The sequence below is a fragment of the Telopea speciosissima genome, chromosome 5, assembly GCF_018873765.1.
Source record: "Telopea speciosissima isolate NSW1024214 ecotype Mountain lineage chromosome 5, Tspe_v1, whole genome shotgun sequence".
Lineage (NCBI taxonomy): Eukaryota > Viridiplantae > Streptophyta > Magnoliopsida > Proteales > Proteaceae > Telopea > Telopea speciosissima.
In genome coordinates, this window is record NC_057920.1 from 36,119,663 (window position 1) to 36,137,187 (window position 17,525).

Here is a 17,525-nt window from a genome sequence, read left to right on the forward strand (position 1 = left end):
TGCCTGCACTACCCACTGTGATGCTTGCCACAAGTACGACAAGGAGTCTGTGTGGTCTGCTCATAGTGAGTCCTCTGATGCCTCTGGGGTCTATCATCCCTAGAGTGCTGACTGTCAATAAGCCTCTTTCCCTGTACCTTACTCGAGTTGTCCTGTATAGTACCCCTCTGACTATCCTCCAATAATAGTGCTCCCTCTAACATCTCAGCATATGATCTCAGCTTCAATACTACTGATGAGCACATTTATGTGTGAAATCTTAGGGCCATAGAGCATGCATTTTTATACTTGGAACGGAGCTACTCGAGGTTTTTGTTTGTGTTTTCAGGTTTTAGGTGAATTCTTGTGAAAATGGAGCAAATGATGCTAAGAAAACGTTTTTAAGCTGTTTAGTGGTGTTTGGCAGTAGCCGGAAGCGCTCAGGAGTCGAGAAAATCAAGTTTGGATTGAGCACTGAAAGAATCATGCCAATCAGTCAAATTTGAATGTGAGTACAGTGGGCCCCTTAGTATAATTTTGAGGTGTTAATAGTATGGATGCGTATCCCATCGAGTCAGCTTCGTAACGAGTCAGCTTCTTAACGTTTCAAACGGCACTTGATTCCGAGTTGAAACGAAGAAGTTACGGCCGTTTCTGTAATGACACACGAAAATGGCATGCCACTGTTTCAATTTTTATGACGGGGGTGTGTTTGTAATTATTGACTATCGACCGGGGACAAAGTAAAGAGGAAATTTTGATTCGAGGGGCCATATTGAGATTATCAGAAGTTATCTTTTCTGTTAGCCGAAAGATTCCATTTGGAAGGCTCTGGAGCAATCCAACTTTAACTTGAGATATCTTGGGCTCCCGAATTCCAAATTGGACGAAATTTGGGTCTATTTTGGATGATTTTTCACAGGAAACGCAATAGTGAGGCCTATATAAGCACCCCATGCTCCACATTTTTTGAAAGACAGAATGGATATTTTATTTATTGTGAGTGGAATCCTAGTCATCACTCTCTCTCTCCTCCAACTTTTCAAGGGTACTTTTGGGATTTTACTTTGGATAGATTTCTTTGAAGAAGATTCTCTCATCCTTTAAAAGTTGAAAAGTCAAAGATGCCTTGATCTCATTGCTTGGAGAAGACACCTGCAAAGAAAAAGAAGTACAGAATTAAATTAGAAAGTCCACTTTTTAGAAAATAGAAGGTCTATGTAGCTAAGATTTTTATCTCTCCCACTTTCTATTTTTTTTATTTTTTTTTTGGGATTCAATTTTTTTGTAAAGGAAGAAAAAGGGAATATTTCTCCTACCTCTTCTCTCTTCTCCCTTCTCCTCTCCTTCCCCTTATAGATACCCCTTGCCCTTTGGGTTGTAACTAGTTAATTTCTAGTTAGTTCTAGTTCAGTTTTAGTTTAATTTTTATACAATTTCTAGTTCAATTTATTAGTGAAATTTCATCTTCTCTTCTTCTAGTTTTTGGCTTTCTAAGTTCTAGTTTGATTTTATGATTTCAATTCCATGGTTGTAATGCTTTTGATTCATGCTTTAATTTTATGTCTTCAATTGAGTTGTAATAATTTAATTCTAGTTTAGTTTTAAAGCTTTCTAGTCTAGGCTTCTAATTCTAGTGAGAAGATTTAGAAGACTTGGAAGAGGAAGCCATGCAAGGACTGTTCAAGTGTTCAAGCTTCATCAAATTACATTCATGCAAAGCCTAATTAGTTTATACACTTTCAACTTTGGTAGAAGGGAGTATCAAGTTCTTATTTTTTATTTTTATGTTCTTCTTGTTCTTAACCTCTTAATGCTTCTAGTTTCTAATTTCTTCTTCTTATTCTCTACCTCTTTCTTCTTCTATTAGTTTTATTTTATTAGTATTCTCATCTCCATTCATCCCTCCATTCTATTAGGAATTTTCATTCTCCATTATTTTTTATTTTTATTCTCATTCTCTACCTCTTTAATTCAATCCTGCTTTTAGGACTTCATTTTTTATTCACTATTATTATCATGCATGTTAGGATTTTAATTTAATTATTTTTGTTTTAATTTCAGATTTAGCAGCATCATTTCAAGTGTGAGAAGCAAGCAATTTCAACCCGGTTCAAGCCCCTTCGGGTTTTACATCTCTAATCTCTTCTTTGTTTTTTTTATGTGGTTGTGATGTGTGGCTGCAATTTATTCCTTCGAATCTACGTTAGTATTGATAGGTTAGATGCTTATGTGTTAGGACGCCAATTCAATTCCTTAGATGCGTAGTTTCAATAGATGCTTGTGAGTTAGGACACGTTAATTTAATTATCATTAGTTTAATTTCACCCTTTTAATTAATTTGATTCACTTTGCATTGCTTTTAAATGAGTAAAATAGAGTGGCGTACATCTCCATGAGTTCGACCCGTAGCTACGATTGATTCGTACGCTTGCGGTTGTTATTTCTTACAAACAACTACGATTGATCCCTTCAATTGGGGTTTCAAACCTCTCAAAAACTTCTTAGCCTTCTTAGCATTAGTATCAATGCGTTCAAGTGCAAACCAAACTAATCATTCAAATTTCTTTTTGTAGGCCATCACTGAATCTGATCCCTGAGTCAATTGTAAAAACTCCACATCCTTTCTCTCCCTAAGGCTTTCAGGGAAGAAGTTCTCGTAGAAGGCCTCTAAGAATCTCACCTATGTAATTACTGGATCTTGAGCTTCCAGAATCTGCCTAGAAGTCTTCCACCACATATTGACTTCTCCCTGCAGCATGAATGTGACGCAAGTGACCTTCTGGTGGTCGGTGCACTCCAAGACTCTGAAGATCTTCTCCATCTCGTCAACCCAAACTGATGGCCACAAGGGATCAGTATTCACTCTCTTGAATACAAGTGGTCCCAATTTCTCAAACTTTTCCATCACCCTGTTGGTATCTTCTCTCCTTGGGGCTTGTTGCCTTAGTTGTGGTTGGTTACAGCCAACTGTAGCCTGTTGTTGCATAAAATTCATAAAATTTGTAAAGGCTCCCATAAAATCTTGTAGCGTAACCCCAGGTACAATAGGTGGTGGTGGGGGAAAATTCTCCTCAGCTGGTGGTGGTGGTGGAGGAATTGAGCGTCCTCTGCAGGGAGGCATTGTACCTAACAATAAGAGGTACACTTTAGTCCAAAGCAGTATGTCACTCCCACGCCGAAATTTCTAGTACACAAGAAACCAAGACAAACTACCCTATTGATAGGGGTTTAATCCTAGGTGTAATATCTCTATGATTTCCTATGCCACCAATTCTAGTTCATACTCTACTCTAAAACTCCGCTCTGATACTACCGCTGTAACGCCCCCAAATCAGCCTAGGGGTAAGGGTCGTCACACAAATCCACAAGATCGAAATGGTTTTAGATAGATGAACCAAAATTGAACCATTAGTCATAATCTCCAAATAAATCCTCAATAATACCATCATAAAACACACCAGAAGACTTAAATAGTTAAATTCAACATTCGATTAATATGAATTAGAATATCAAAACTAAGGTGTTGGTGGCATCACAACTAAAAGTAAGAATAAATTCCTATTACATCCATCCATCCAAATATTAAAATAAACCATATATCAAGATCAAATCCAAATCCAAAATCATTACAACCGTTCCTAATAAAAGAAGGTAAAGGATTCCATAAATTTTTTAATCATCCTCAATCTGAGTATCATCTCCTCCAACAACTCCAGTGCACTCATCACATGAGCATGACTCCTGACTCTCATTCCAAGTGTAGTTAAATAAAGGGGTAAGCTTGGGGAAAGCTTAATGAGTAAGGGGAAACAGAACATAAATATCAGTAAACAAATGCATAACCAGAAATGTAATAGAATCTCAAAACAAATGTTATATAAATCTGAAAATATCTCAAATTCCAGTAAAACATGCCATGAGTTCAAATGTTCATAACACCAATTCCAATTAATAGCCTCAATAGGTTCATAAAGTGACACTGCTAAAAATTAACATATCACCAATATGATCAACGGGATGGGACTCAGGCTCTTGGTTCATAGAACTGATAACGGGCTCCTATGGAGGGGAAATCACGTTCCTTAAACGTCACGCTCTTGCCTCACTCCTTGATCCACATACCTAAATATAATGGAATTGTGAGTTTCGAGCTCTTGACTCACAGAATCGGACCATGTCCTTAAACGTCACGCTCTTGCCTCACTCCTGTGCTCAACAATCCACCCCAACACATAACCCCCTGTTGGAAGGGTTGCTGTCAATGTAATAATAGTTTATAAAATGAAAAGTCTCATCATGCTTTTAATAAATTAAAAATCATGCATTTTTTCCATAGAAATCAAATTATATTTCAAAACATGTATAATACTTCAAAATAGACTTCAAAACAATTATGCACAAATAATCATGTTGTTTTAAATTATGAAATTTTATAAAACGGCAAATCAAAGAAAAGAGATTTGTATACGAAAATAATACATAGGTTCTGCGGGGTCTCACTCACCTTTTCACTTCTCACTGCAGTTCAAATTACAAAAATAACGATCCAATATCCCCTACATAGATCATAGGTTTATGTACCCTTACACAGCTGTACCCAACTTGTAAACACGGACAGCCCTCAAAATGTAATATTTTCCCCACTTGTACATATCTAGAGACTCTTAAAATTTACAGGGGACTAATTTACCCTAATACCAAGATCTCCACCAAAATTCATCTCTAAATTCTCATATTTTATATTTAAATCATTTGTTTCAATCTTAGTGCACAGATTCAGCCAGAATCTGCGCAACATATTTAAAAGATACATAAATACCATATCCCAAACCTAATTTAACCCGAATTTTTTTTTTATTAAACTAAACTATATAATAATGATTCACACCAAATTTCAAGCAAGTATTAATTGGGCTTTCATTATTCTTAAGTTCAGGTTCAAATTCTGCCAAGACAACAGACTAGTCCCAAATTCGCATTCAGGTGGGATATCAAACGAAATTGGGTGGGTCTCAAATTTGAAACAATATTCCATCTATATGTCATCCATAATCCCACCGAAATGAAGGCCCAAAATCCTCACGGATTAAGAAATACAATTCTTTTTCTAACAGCAAACAGAATCTGTCCAAAACAGTACACTGTAACAATACAACCTTAAGACTCAATCTCCTATATTCAAATGACCATGATATAGAGTATGAAAATATGAAAATATATACCTTATGGAAAATGACAAGCCCAATGAAGCCTGCTCTCTTGCTCTTTCGTGAAACTCTTTCTCCATCTCTCTTTTTTTTTCTCCTCTTTTTGTTTTTTCTTCTTCTTTATTTCTTCTTCTTCTTTATTTCTTCTTCAATCCTTCTTTAATTCTTCTTTACTTCTTCTTCTTTATTTCTTGGAATAGGTTTCAACTCCGTTTTAATAAATTTTAAGTTTTAATCTCCTAATTCATTTTACAGTTTATTAATTCATAAAACTTCAAATTTCTTAATTCTCTCTCTTCCCTTAATTTATCTCAACTTCTCGAGTACACCTTGATAAAGGAAATCTCTTTTTTCCTTTCAATATCAATTTATAATCCCTAAGTCAAATATTGTGTGGGGTCCACCAAGCTATCCAAAGCAAAACAAATAAAATTTCTTTCAATTGCTTCGCTCAAGAATTGATCCTTAGACCTCTTTAAATCCATATAAGGTCCTAACCACTATGTTAACCTCTCTTAGATGTTAATAAACGTATAAATAATTATATTTGGATACTAGTAACATATAACCATGCATAAAGAAGGGAAAATAAATAAACAAGCATACCCTGCACTGACACTAATAAAACACTAGCAAGGTTTTACCTCTAGTGTGCATGCTAACAACCAAATTTCCACCCTTCATTGGTCCATTGGTACAGATTCTGCACACAAAGTGAAAAGTCCAAATTACCCTTATATTTTGGGCATGGGTATTACATCGGGTATCCCGGTGCCGAAACCCCAAAAATTCTTATTATATTCATTACTTGCCATCCTGGTCTATATGCGCCGTGCAGTGCTAGTATCCGGGTACTAGATGGGATGAGACGTTGATGCATCCGGAATACCTCTCGGGACGATAGGACTTGCATATAGTATATCTGTGGCTAGGACTCTTATTCCCTTATGCTACAACCCTTGCCAACAGAGGTTTATGTGTTGGATAGTCTGAGCACATGTTGCCTGTGGAGGTGGGAGAAGCCAGGTTAGGGATAGTGATGGCTATCGGGGTTTGTCACTGGGTCGTCTGATGGTTTCTACCAGCGTAGACTCCCTCGTGATAATTGAGGTTTCACTGGGGCGATAAGTCAAATGACCCTCAGTGTCTCCTAAGTTATCACAGTAACATATACCATGACTTAGACTGTTTGTTAAGTGAAAAATATATTTAACATTACATGCATCATAGACTATGTGTGATTGTGTGTTTGTGCACTTCCCTTTCCCCTTACTGGCTCAGTGGAGCTAACCCCCTTTGTACACAACTTTTTAGATTTTGATGCAGATGGTGGCTATTTGGCTAGCCTAAAAGCTCAGCCGACAGATTATGACAGTATTGGCGCAGAGAAACCTGAGTTTGTGTCAGATGAACACGACGATGGTTGCCCCTGTGATGATTGTGCTTACAGGCATTAATGCTGTTAGGGATTATCCCCACTTTTGATTCTTTTGGGGCTTTGTACCCGTTATGATATTTTCTGTAATAACTTAATAATATTTTGAGTAGTTATGTCATGATCAGTTGGTAGTCAGTGTTAAACTATTATTATATCACCTAGCCTGATATAATATATATTGTAACTGTTTTATGTAAATATTACTTCTGCTCATATTAACTCTGACAATGAATGGAATATTATTTATTTTTCTCAAATGTCATTATTTGGATGGATCTTTGATTGTTGACTGTGGCTTGGGACACTATGTCGTTGATCCTAGTAAGAATTGGAGAGACGCGTGTCATCCTAATCACTCTCTTGAATATGCTTGTCTAAGCTTGGGATAGGGGCGTGAAAGTTAGTGTGTACAATATACACTCGATGGCAAAGGGAGTAATATGGGTCCCTCTACGTAGCAATTACGGAGGAGAAAATAGGACATTTTACTTTTTTGTTATTTAGAGAGTTATGTAATGTGGGAACAGTTTAATGAACTATATAATGGTCCAAGTATTCTTACGATTGTAAATTTGTGTAATTATGGGAATTTAACAAGAGATACTTAGATAATTATGAGTCCTTGTGTTTTTATTAAATTCATTGATGTCATGAAATGGACATTTTATACAATTCGATCTTGTGCGTATCCTAGAATGTCACCAGCATCTCATTTATGGCTTTAGATTTCCGTTGTATGTATATGAATCGAAGATCAGCCGTAGTCACACGATGGCCCGTGAGGACTGACCCCATACCTTTTACCAGGGTTTGGGGTGACACATGCTAAGCCACATGGCTGCGCCAGGACACCAAATTTGAAGTGTCCCCCCCCCCCCCCCCCGGCAACATTTATTCCACTGTCAACTTGCCAATTACCCATGTTGCAATTATTATCAAGTACGTTAGCGTAGGAATGGTTCCAATAGCAAGCATGTAGTATCACTTTTCCCAAGGCATTAAAAAATCAAGGAGAAGAACTACATACATGGTAAGCCATATGACACCAAACCTGAGGTGCAATATACAAGGCATCCGCCATAGATTCAACAATCAACTTGCAACTTACCCTTATTGTTGTTACTACCAGTCATATTGGACATGTGCAAATGGTTCCAAAGAAAGCATGTAGGAACCCTTTCTCTGTAAACCAATGAAAAAACAAGGTAAGGAATTGCATACATGGGGGGCAATGGTCAAATTGCCAAATTGTTCTCTCAAACAATATATCAAAAACAATGCTCACAAGAAAATCCCATATATTTTGAATTTTTCTCTCCTGCTATAGGCTAATATTTATCCATAAGAAATCTCCTTCTCAAACATGCTTTTCCAAATTGAAAACAGCACCTAATTAACAGAAACAAGCATATCATTTAATTACTACAATTTGTTGACATGGGGTAGTTGATGCTGTAGTCAAAAGCAAATGCATCTGAGGGGAAGGGTGAACAAGCCTTTGCAATACTAGAAATCACATTTTCCCTGGACATAAATTAAGCAGACATACATTGCATTAGATATCTGGTTGCTAAATAACCTTCACTGTGGCTTGCATGGACCTAGAATATTAACAAAGCATGTCACAGCAGTTTAAGCAACGAAATCATGCCACTTTTTCAGAAACCACAAAACTCCCTGGGTTAATGGTGATGCTCTTGGTGCAGTTATCAGTTTTATAAATGCCAACAAGTCGATCCGCCAACTCAAACATATTGTTTCTCAGACTGCAAACAACACAAATACAACCAAAATAATAAGGAAAAGTACATATAATCATTTGTTAATAATCCATGATTGTGGGCCCATTACCTAATAATTATAAATTGTGCATCTTTTGTGCGGTCCCTCACATAATGGCCTACAATAGAAACATTTTTGAAATCTGCAAGAAAATAAAAACAAGTGAACGAAAGGAAACTGAACAAATTTTACAGAAACAAACTAGCTGAAGAGTTGTACCCAGGGCAGCATCAATCTCATCCATTACATAAAGTGGTGTCGGTTTGTAGTGATGGAGTGCAAACACCAGAGCTAATGAGCTGAGTGTCTAAAAATTAAGAAATGAATCCAATCAGTCAACAGTACTAAAACCATAGACAACTAATATTTCATCTCAATATACAAAAATTGAGGTACAAAAATGACTAGGTATAACTGAGTATTCTCTTCATTCAATGATTAACAGACCTTCTCACCACCGGATAGGTTTGCAATGTTTTTCCAGCTCTTCTTTGGAGGCCTGACACTAAAAACAACACCCTCGGAAAAAGGATCCAGAGAGTCAACTAGCTCCAACTCTGCATCACCCCCTAGTGTGATCATCTGCAGCAAGCACATTATTCAAACTCATTACTCCAAACTAAATCATGCCAGCAGAAGACACAGGAATCCTCTTCCTTTAAGGTATTGATCTTCCCAAACAGTAACAATTTCATTTTGGACTATCAGTGAGCATTTTATCTTTTTATCTGATGAGAATTAGTTAGGAGCATCGACATTAGCATGTCAGGTAACACATTTCACAAACCTGATACATTTCCTTCAATTTCAAGGATATTGTGTTGAATCCTGCCATGAACTCATCCAACCTGAAGTCATCGCCAATTTTATCAGATGAGAATTATTTACAGAACAGGGGAGAAGAAGGAAGCAAACACGTTAGAAATGCTGAAGTATCAATTATAGAGACGATATAGTTGCCTTATTTTCCTCAATTCATCATATTGCTTCTTTAGATCATCACGTTGTTGAGTCACTGTATTCAGCTCCACTACACGCTCAGTGTATAAAGAAGCTTTTGTCCGGTACCTGTGATAACAATAATAATAAGAATAAGAATAAGAATAAGAATAACAATAACAATAACAATAACAATAATAATAATAACAATAATAATAATAATAATAATAATAATAATAATAATAATAATAAAGGCCAATTAGTTTAAGCAATTTGAACAAACTGGAGACATTATCCATAGTAATACTTAACACAAAAAGAAGCATACAGAAATGAAAATGCATACTCTGAGATAGAATCAAGATTTGGATTCATTTCTTTAAGTTGTGCTTCAAGCAATGCTACAATTTCCAGGGCCTTTTTCAGGTCGCAAGCCTCGGTTAATGCCCCGTCCATCAGTGTTGCTTGTACCAATTCATGATCTATGGCGTCTTTTTGAATTCTGCAACCACAAAATGCTGTAAAATACCATTCCGGAAAAAATACAGTTGCTACCCTGACTTGAAATACACAGTGCTTACTGCTCCATATGTTTTGTGAGTTCACTTTGCAGGTCATCAAGCCTTTTCTTGTACCCTTTCCCTTTCATTTCCCATTCCTTTAGAAGCTTCTTCATATCTTGTAATTTATAATCAATATCTACCTGTGCCATGCACAATAGACTACGAAATTTCAAGGCAGAAGATAGAAGTGGCCAGATCAAGAGACATAAAATGGAAAGTCTGCAGGCCATTCAAACCTCTAAAGCCCGCAAGTCATCCACAGTTTTCTTCAGGTTGTTGTAGTCTGCTTTCGCTTTGTCCAGTACATCTTTATGTTGATCAATGAGCTGTATATTATACAATAAAAATCATAAATATAATATAAAATAGGCTCAATCATGTAACTCACATTGATGTCTGCTAAGCCACCTCTTGTGTTTTTATGTAATTCTCTTGTACTGCAAATGCTTTCTGTTCTGTCTCTTTGAAAGTAGCAAGCAGTTTTTCCTTCTCCTCAAAAGCTTTTTCTTTTTCTTTTTTTGAATCTTCAATCCCCTTTTTCAACTTCTTTACCATTTTCTGACCTGTAACTATTTGAACTTTGTGATGGTTGATCTCCGTGCTGCTCTTATCAATATCCTGCATGAGTGACACTTGTTAGTGCAAATCCTTTTTGAAGGGTTTAGCATTGATTAGGTGATGTATATATATACTTACAGACTGAATTCTGTTGACTTTTGCCTTTTGCAATTTCAATCTTTCACCACCGGCATTTTCTATTTTCCTCTGAAGCTCAATAGCCTGAAATGCATTATAAAAAATAAAAATAAAAAAGTAATAAAATCCTGTATTTGAAAAGCATGAAGTTCTACACAAGAGTGTTTGAATCAGTTAAAACTCAGAAAACTCCACCAGAGTTTTTGTGCTACTGGTCACACGAGCTTGGATTAAGAAGAAAGGTTGGAACGTTTGGTCGGCAGCTAATGTTGTAAAAAACATCAAACAGGTCCTTTAAAAATGAGCCAATGTGTATGTTGGGATGGATGAGTGGTAAAACTAGAAAAGATAAAATAAGGAACGTACATGTTAGAAATCAGAACTAACTAACCAGCAGAAGATAGAAGAAGAAGAAGAGAATAGAGGAAGAGAAGCACACTGTCGAGAGAAGAAAACAGCAGCCTGCGATAGAAGATAACTTCTATCGCAGGCCTTGGGTTCTATTAATAATAAAATCAAACTAATTAAGGTAAGCTGGTTAGAGGGTTATTAGAAACTTACCCCTAAGCAGTCAACTATTACATCTAAACAAATAAAGACTTAAAAGATAGAAAATTTACATAGAACCCCAAAGACCCAAAATAGCAATCACAAAACTACCCCTAATTCTCAACACTCCCCCTCAAGCTCGAGCATATAGGTCTCCCATGCTCATATAGGTCTCCCATGCTCAACTTGTCACAACAGGTGTGAAAATTAGGAGCAAACAATGATTTGGTGAAGACATTAGCTAGCTGATTTGAAAACGATGGCATCGCGAACAAAGTGACAGTCCACCTCAATATGTTTAGTCCGCTCATGGTAAGCAGGATTACTAGCAATATATATAGCTGTCTAGTTATCACAATACATCTTCATCGGCGTAGGCATAGGAAATCCCATCTCAAGAAGAAGAGATCTGAACCACATCAACTCAGCTATAGTGTGAGCCATAGCCTGATGCTCCGCCTCTGCACTTGACCGCGCAACAGTAGTTTGCTTCCTACTATGCCAGGAGACAAGATTACCCCCAACAAACGTACAATAATCGGTAGTGGAACGACGATCACTTGCCGATCCAGCCCAATCTGCATCAGAATAAGCAACGAGATCCATATGCCGAATAGGACGATAAATCAACCCTTTACAGGGAGCACCCTTCAAATAACGAAGGATACGAATGGCAGCATCACAATGAGCCTTCTGAGGAGTTTGCATAAACTGGCTCAGAACGCCAACAGCAAACGAGATGTCTGGTCTCGTGACAGTAAGGTAAATCAACTTCCCAACTAAACTTCTGTACTGGTGCACATCCGTGAGGGGATCTCCATCATCTATGTTAGAGGCATGTTTGGATGGGTAAAAGGGTCCAAAACCCCTCTCGGAACTAGCGTCAAAATTCTGACACTAGTTCCAATAGGGCTCTCTCTTTTACCCCTTATGTTACTGTTTCACCCCTGTAATTTGGATGCATATAATGATATTTCCTGGCCTCTCTCAGTCATAAGAGAGACCAGCTTCCTCTCATTCTCTCTCTTTCTTTTCTCTTCTTCTATTTACATGGTATCGAAGCAGTTCTGATCAAAGAGGGCAAGCTTCCACTTCTTCTTTTCAGTTACTTTCTTGTTTCCCCAATCTAAAGGAAGAAGGTGGTATAGTCTCCATCAAGTTTTGAAGACCTTCTAGGGACCTACGCTGCTGTAGGGGGGTATTTTTACCCCATCTTTTGAAGCCTTGAAAGTGTTTGAAGGAATGTTGCAATGATTTAGAGACATCGGCTCCAATTCTAGATCAGGTTCAATGCTCTTTGTGATGTTTTAGGGTTGTTTAGGATATATTCTTGAATGTTTTTGGTGTTCTTTTTGTGGTCGATGCTCTTTGTATTGCTGGGTTAGTTCTTTTGGAATGTCTTGGCCTAGATATTGAGCTTTTCATTGCTTTCATGGACTGTTTGTTGACTATTCTGCTGTGGTTAAGCTACTGTTATGCTGTCAAACAGCTCCTATAGAGCTGGCTTGCTGTTTGAAGGGCCCTTATATATGGTTTTTTAAGTGGCTTGCTATTGATATCTATTTGAGCTGCTGGTTTGAGCTCCTATTTTCTGTCTATTTGAGGTACTGGTTTGTTGTATACACTTGTTTGAGTTGGTTTAAGTGTTGTTGAGTGCTATTGTTGCTGTTTGGTGGTGATTATGGGAGAGACATCGACAGACACCAAGGCTGTGACTGTGGTTGTATCCTCATCGCCTAATTTTCTGACCTCTAAGAAGATAGAGGGTAGTCAGAACTATCAACAATGGCACAAAATTGTGACCGTGGTTCTCATAAGAAGGGGTGACAAGTATCATTTGACTGGCACGAAACCTGCCACCATGACTACTAAGGCTAGGGAGGTTGTCGATGCTCACATCTTGGGTCAGATGCTCAACTCTACGGACAGCAATATTATAGATCTTGTGACCCATATTGACACTGTTAAGGATCTATGGGCGTATCTGGCTGTACTATACTCTGGACACAACAACCTCTCCCGGATTTATGAACTCTCTCAAGAGTTTTATCGAGTTGATAGAAAGGGTCAACCATTGACTCAACACTTTGTTGATTTCAAGAGGATGTATGAAGAATTGAATGCTTTGCTGCCCATTACCTCTGATGTTACTCACATGCAGCAATAGCATGAGCAACTAGCAGTTATGAGCTTCTTAGGCAGTTTGGGCCCTAACTTTGATTCACTCCGATCTCAGATCATTGGGGGTGTTACAGTTCCATCTCTTGCAGACACTTTTTCTCAAGTTCTTCATGTATCTCGTGACACTACTCGAGTTTATTCCGGTGATAGTTTTGCTCTTGTGAGTAGTGGTCACAGTGGGGATCGTCAGTCTACCAAGACCCCCCAGCTGCACCTTCTGCTAGTACCCATGACTTTTCTGAGAAGTCTGAGAGATCTGGTCCTCCAAGGACTTGTCATCATTGTGGCAAATCTGGTCACATTCAGCATTATTGTTGGAAGCTACATGGTAAGCCTACAGCCAAGTTGGCTAACACGGCCAGTGTCGACCCTGTAGCCCCACTTGTACTTGTTGAAGAACATCGTGTGACCTTGACTATGACAGAGGAGGAATATGCTCGCTATAACCAGGGCAAGGCTGCTCAGGACATTTCCTCCACTCTACTTTTGTCCAGAAAGGTAATGCCACTGCGTGTCTCTCCACTTCTAGGCCTTAGATCATTGATTCTAGGGCCTCAGATCATGTCTGGCATCTCAGGTATCTTTTCCTCTTTGCAACCTTCTCATTCGAGTGTCACTTTGGCTGACGGTTCCTATGCAACAGTCAGAGGCACTGGTACTGTTAAGCCCACTTCTTCCTTGTCCCTATCCACTGTTTTATATTTACCTAAATTTCCTTTTATTCTCTTGTCTGTTCATCAACTTACCAATGCCTACAACTGTTCCATAACTTTCTTTCCTGATTCTTGTGTCTTTCAGGATTTGCGGAAGAAGAGGACGACTGGTCGAGGCAGGGTCTCGGGGAGGCTCTATCTTCTTGAGGATACATCTTCGATTGTTTGTTCAGCCATAGCCACCCCATATCAGCTTCATTGTCGCCTTGGTCATCCATTTTTATAGAGTTTGCAAAAACTATTTCCTAGTTTGCGTTCTCTTTTGGTTTTAGATTGTGAGTCGTGTCAGTTTGGGAAACTCCACCGTGTGAGTTATCCCCCTCGTGTCAATAAACGGGCTTTACACCCCTTTTCTTTAGTTCACTCAGATGTTTGGGGTCCTTATCGTGTGTCTTCTAAGTTAGGTTTTGCATACTTTGTTACTTTTGTTAATGACTACTCTCGTGTGACATGGTTATACTTAATAAAAAAATCATTCTGAGTTGTTTTGTCTTTTCCTCCTTTGTTGCTGAAATTAAGAATCAATTTGGGTTTTATATTAAGGTGTTGCGCAGTGATAATGCACGTGAGCATTTTTCTGCTCCTTTTTCTGACCACTCGTGGGATCATCCATCAGTCTTCCTGTTCTAGCACATCCCAACAAAATGGTGTGGCTAAATGGAAGAATCGTCACTTGATGGAAGTGACTCGGTCGCTTCTCTTTGAAATGAAGGTGGACAAACCTTTCTGGGCTGATGCAGTGTTGACTACTTGTTATCTTATCAATCGAATGCCCTCTTCTATTCTAGGTGGGGGCATTCCTTATGCTTTGCTCTTTCCTTCTGAGCCTTTATTCCCATTGCCCCCACGTGTCTTTGGGTGTGTCTGCTTTATTCGTGACCATACTCTTGGGTTATCGAAGTTAGACCCCAAAGCTATCAAATGTATTTTTGTGGGTTATTCTCGTGTTCAGAAGGGGTATCGTTGTTATTCTCCTGTACTTCGCAAGTATTCTGTTACTGCTGATGTTTCTTTCTTTGAATCTCAATCTTATGTGCATGAGCCTGTTGAGCATCCTTCCTTGGATGAGGATCTTCCTCTTTGTGTTATTCAGCCTCTTGTTGCCCCATCTCCTGTACAGCCCCTTGTTCGGCCTCCCATCATTCATGTGTATCACCATGAACCTCATCAGAGAGAAGATGTTGCTGCCCCTATTGATGCTCCGCCTACTGCCACGTCTTTGCCGTCTGTGGATCCTACCCCTGATCCTTCCTTTTCTGATTTGGATCAACCCATTGCTCATAAAAAAGATACCCGTAGGTGTGTTACACACCCCGTTTCTTTTCATGTTTCTTATTCAGGTTTGTCCTCTAGCTTTCAAACCTGTCTTTCCACTGTTGCTTCGCATCCTATTCCTGAGAACATTACAGAAGCATTATCTGTTCTTGGCTAGAGGACAGCTATGGAGGAAGAACTCTAGGCTTTGGCACATAACCACACTTGGGATCTTGTTCCACTGCCACCTGGGAAGTCTGCAATTGGTTGTCGGTGGGTCTATGTGGTCAAGGTTAATGTTGATGGTTCTCTTGCTCGCCTGAAAGCCCGATTTGTAGCCCAAAGGCTGTGCACAGGTGTATGGTGTCGATTACTAGGATACATTTTCTCCAGTTGCCAAGCTCTCCTTTGTTCGAGTTTTGATCTCTCTTGCCGCCTCTCATGGGTAGCCCTTGCATCAGCTCGATGTTAAGAATGCCTTCCTCCATGGCAATCTCTAAGAGGAAGTATATATGGAGCAACCTCCGGGGTTTATTGCTCAGGGGGAGTGTGGTTTAGTTTGCAGATTGAAGAAATCTCTGTATGGACTGAAACAGTCTCCACGGGCCAGGTTTGGCCGATTTACAAAGGTGGTTCTTGAGTTTGTTTTGTCACGCTGCAATAGTGACTACTCTCTCTTCTACCGTCGAACAAGTGCTGGAAGCATCTTTCTGATTGTATATGTTGATGACATTGTGATTACTGGTGATGACTCTACAGGAATCGATAGTTTGAAAGCTCATCTTCAACAGAGATTTCAAACTAAAGATTTGGGAAAGCTGAATTATTTCTTAGGAGTTGAAGTAGCTCGATCCAGGAAGGGCATATCTCTCCAACATCGAGAATATACCCTTGACTTGCTTATGGAGAGTGGGATGCTAGGGTGTAAACCTCTTGAGAACCCAATGGACCCCAATATCAAGCTTGTTGCAGATAAGGGGGATCCCCTTGATGTTCCAGAAAGGTACAGAAGGTTGGTTGAAAAGTTAAATTACTTGACATTCACTCGACTTGATATTTCATTTCCGGTGAGTGTTGTAAGTCCATTCATGTCATCTCCTAGGACACCTCATTGGAATGTTGTCATTTGAATTTTAAGGTATCTCAAGAAGGCTCCTGGACGACGGTTAGTGTACACTGATCATGGTCATACTCGAATTAAGAGATTTTCTGATGCAGATTGGGCTGGATCTCCAATTGATCGGAGGTCAACTACAGGCTATTGTATATTTGTTGGAGGAAACCTTGTTTCCTGGAAAAGTAAGAAACAGAGTGCAGTGACTAGACCAAGTGCAGAATCCAAGTATTAAGCCATGACACATGCTACTTGTGAGCTGGTTTGGTTGAAGATGTTGCTGACTAAGCTAGGGTTTGAGAGCTCTACACCAATGCAATTGTGGTGTGACAACCAAGCAGCAATACACATTCCCTCAAACCCTGTATTCTATGAGAGAACCAAAAACATTGAGGTGGATTGCCACTTTATAAGAGAGAAACTCCAACAGGGCGTAATCTCTACAAAATAAGTCAAGATTGGAGAACAACTTGCTGATATCTTTACTAAGTCTCTAGTTAGTAGGAGGGGTGACTACATTTGTAACAAGTTGGGCATGATTGATATATATGCTCCAGCTTGAGGGGGAGTGTTAGAAGCATGTTTGGATGGGTAAAAGGGTCCAAAACCCCTCTCGGAACAAGCGTCAGAATTCTGGTGCTAGTTCCCATAGGGCTCTCTCTTTTACACTTTATGTTACAGTTTTACACCTGTAATTTGGATGCCTATATAATGATATTTCCTGGCCTCTCTCAGTCATAAGAGAGACCAGCTTCCTATCATTCTCTTCTCTTCTTTTCTCTTCTCTTCTCCCTCTCTTTCTCTTTCTTTTCTCCTCTTCTATTTACAATCTACACCAAACTTCTGATGAAGATCCATGGGAACATCCACTGGCTTGGACACAATCATGCATGTATCAGATAAAAGATCTAAAACATACTTCCTCTGAGAAAGGTTGATACCCTTCTTGCTTCTCACAACCTCAATGCCAAGAAAGTAGTGCAGATCACCTAAATCCTTGGTCTGAAAGTTCTGTCGTAAATAAGCCTTTACCTCAGCAATGCCTAACACATCATCAGCAGAAACAATAATATCATCAACATATACAACTAGAATAACCAACTTGCC

General features: G+C 38.8%; 1 protein-coding gene across 1 annotated transcript in view; it reads right to left on the reverse strand.

The window, feature by feature from the left end:
- Positions 1-8,244: 8,244 nt before the first annotated feature.
- LOC122663391 (structural maintenance of chromosomes protein 4) overlaps positions 8,245-17,525 on the reverse strand; it is a 29,587-nt gene continuing 20,306 nt past the window's right edge. The window contains exons 5-15 of the mRNA XM_043859067.1: positions 10,608-10,691; positions 10,320-10,529; positions 10,148-10,237; positions 9,930-10,051; positions 9,695-9,850; positions 9,370-9,477; positions 9,197-9,257; positions 8,857-8,991; positions 8,629-8,716; positions 8,479-8,551; positions 8,245-8,393 (exon numbers count right to left, since the gene is read on the reverse strand). Of these exons, the coding sequence (XP_043715002.1) occupies positions 8,273-8,393; positions 8,479-8,551; positions 8,629-8,716; positions 8,857-8,991; positions 9,197-9,257; positions 9,370-9,477; positions 9,695-9,850; positions 9,930-10,051; positions 10,148-10,237; positions 10,320-10,529; positions 10,608-10,691 (1,248 nt within the window). The 3' untranslated portion in view covers positions 8,245-8,272. The remainder of the gene's footprint in view (positions 8,394-8,478; positions 8,552-8,628; positions 8,717-8,856; positions 8,992-9,196; positions 9,258-9,369; positions 9,478-9,694; positions 9,851-9,929; positions 10,052-10,147; positions 10,238-10,319; positions 10,530-10,607; positions 10,692-17,525) is intronic.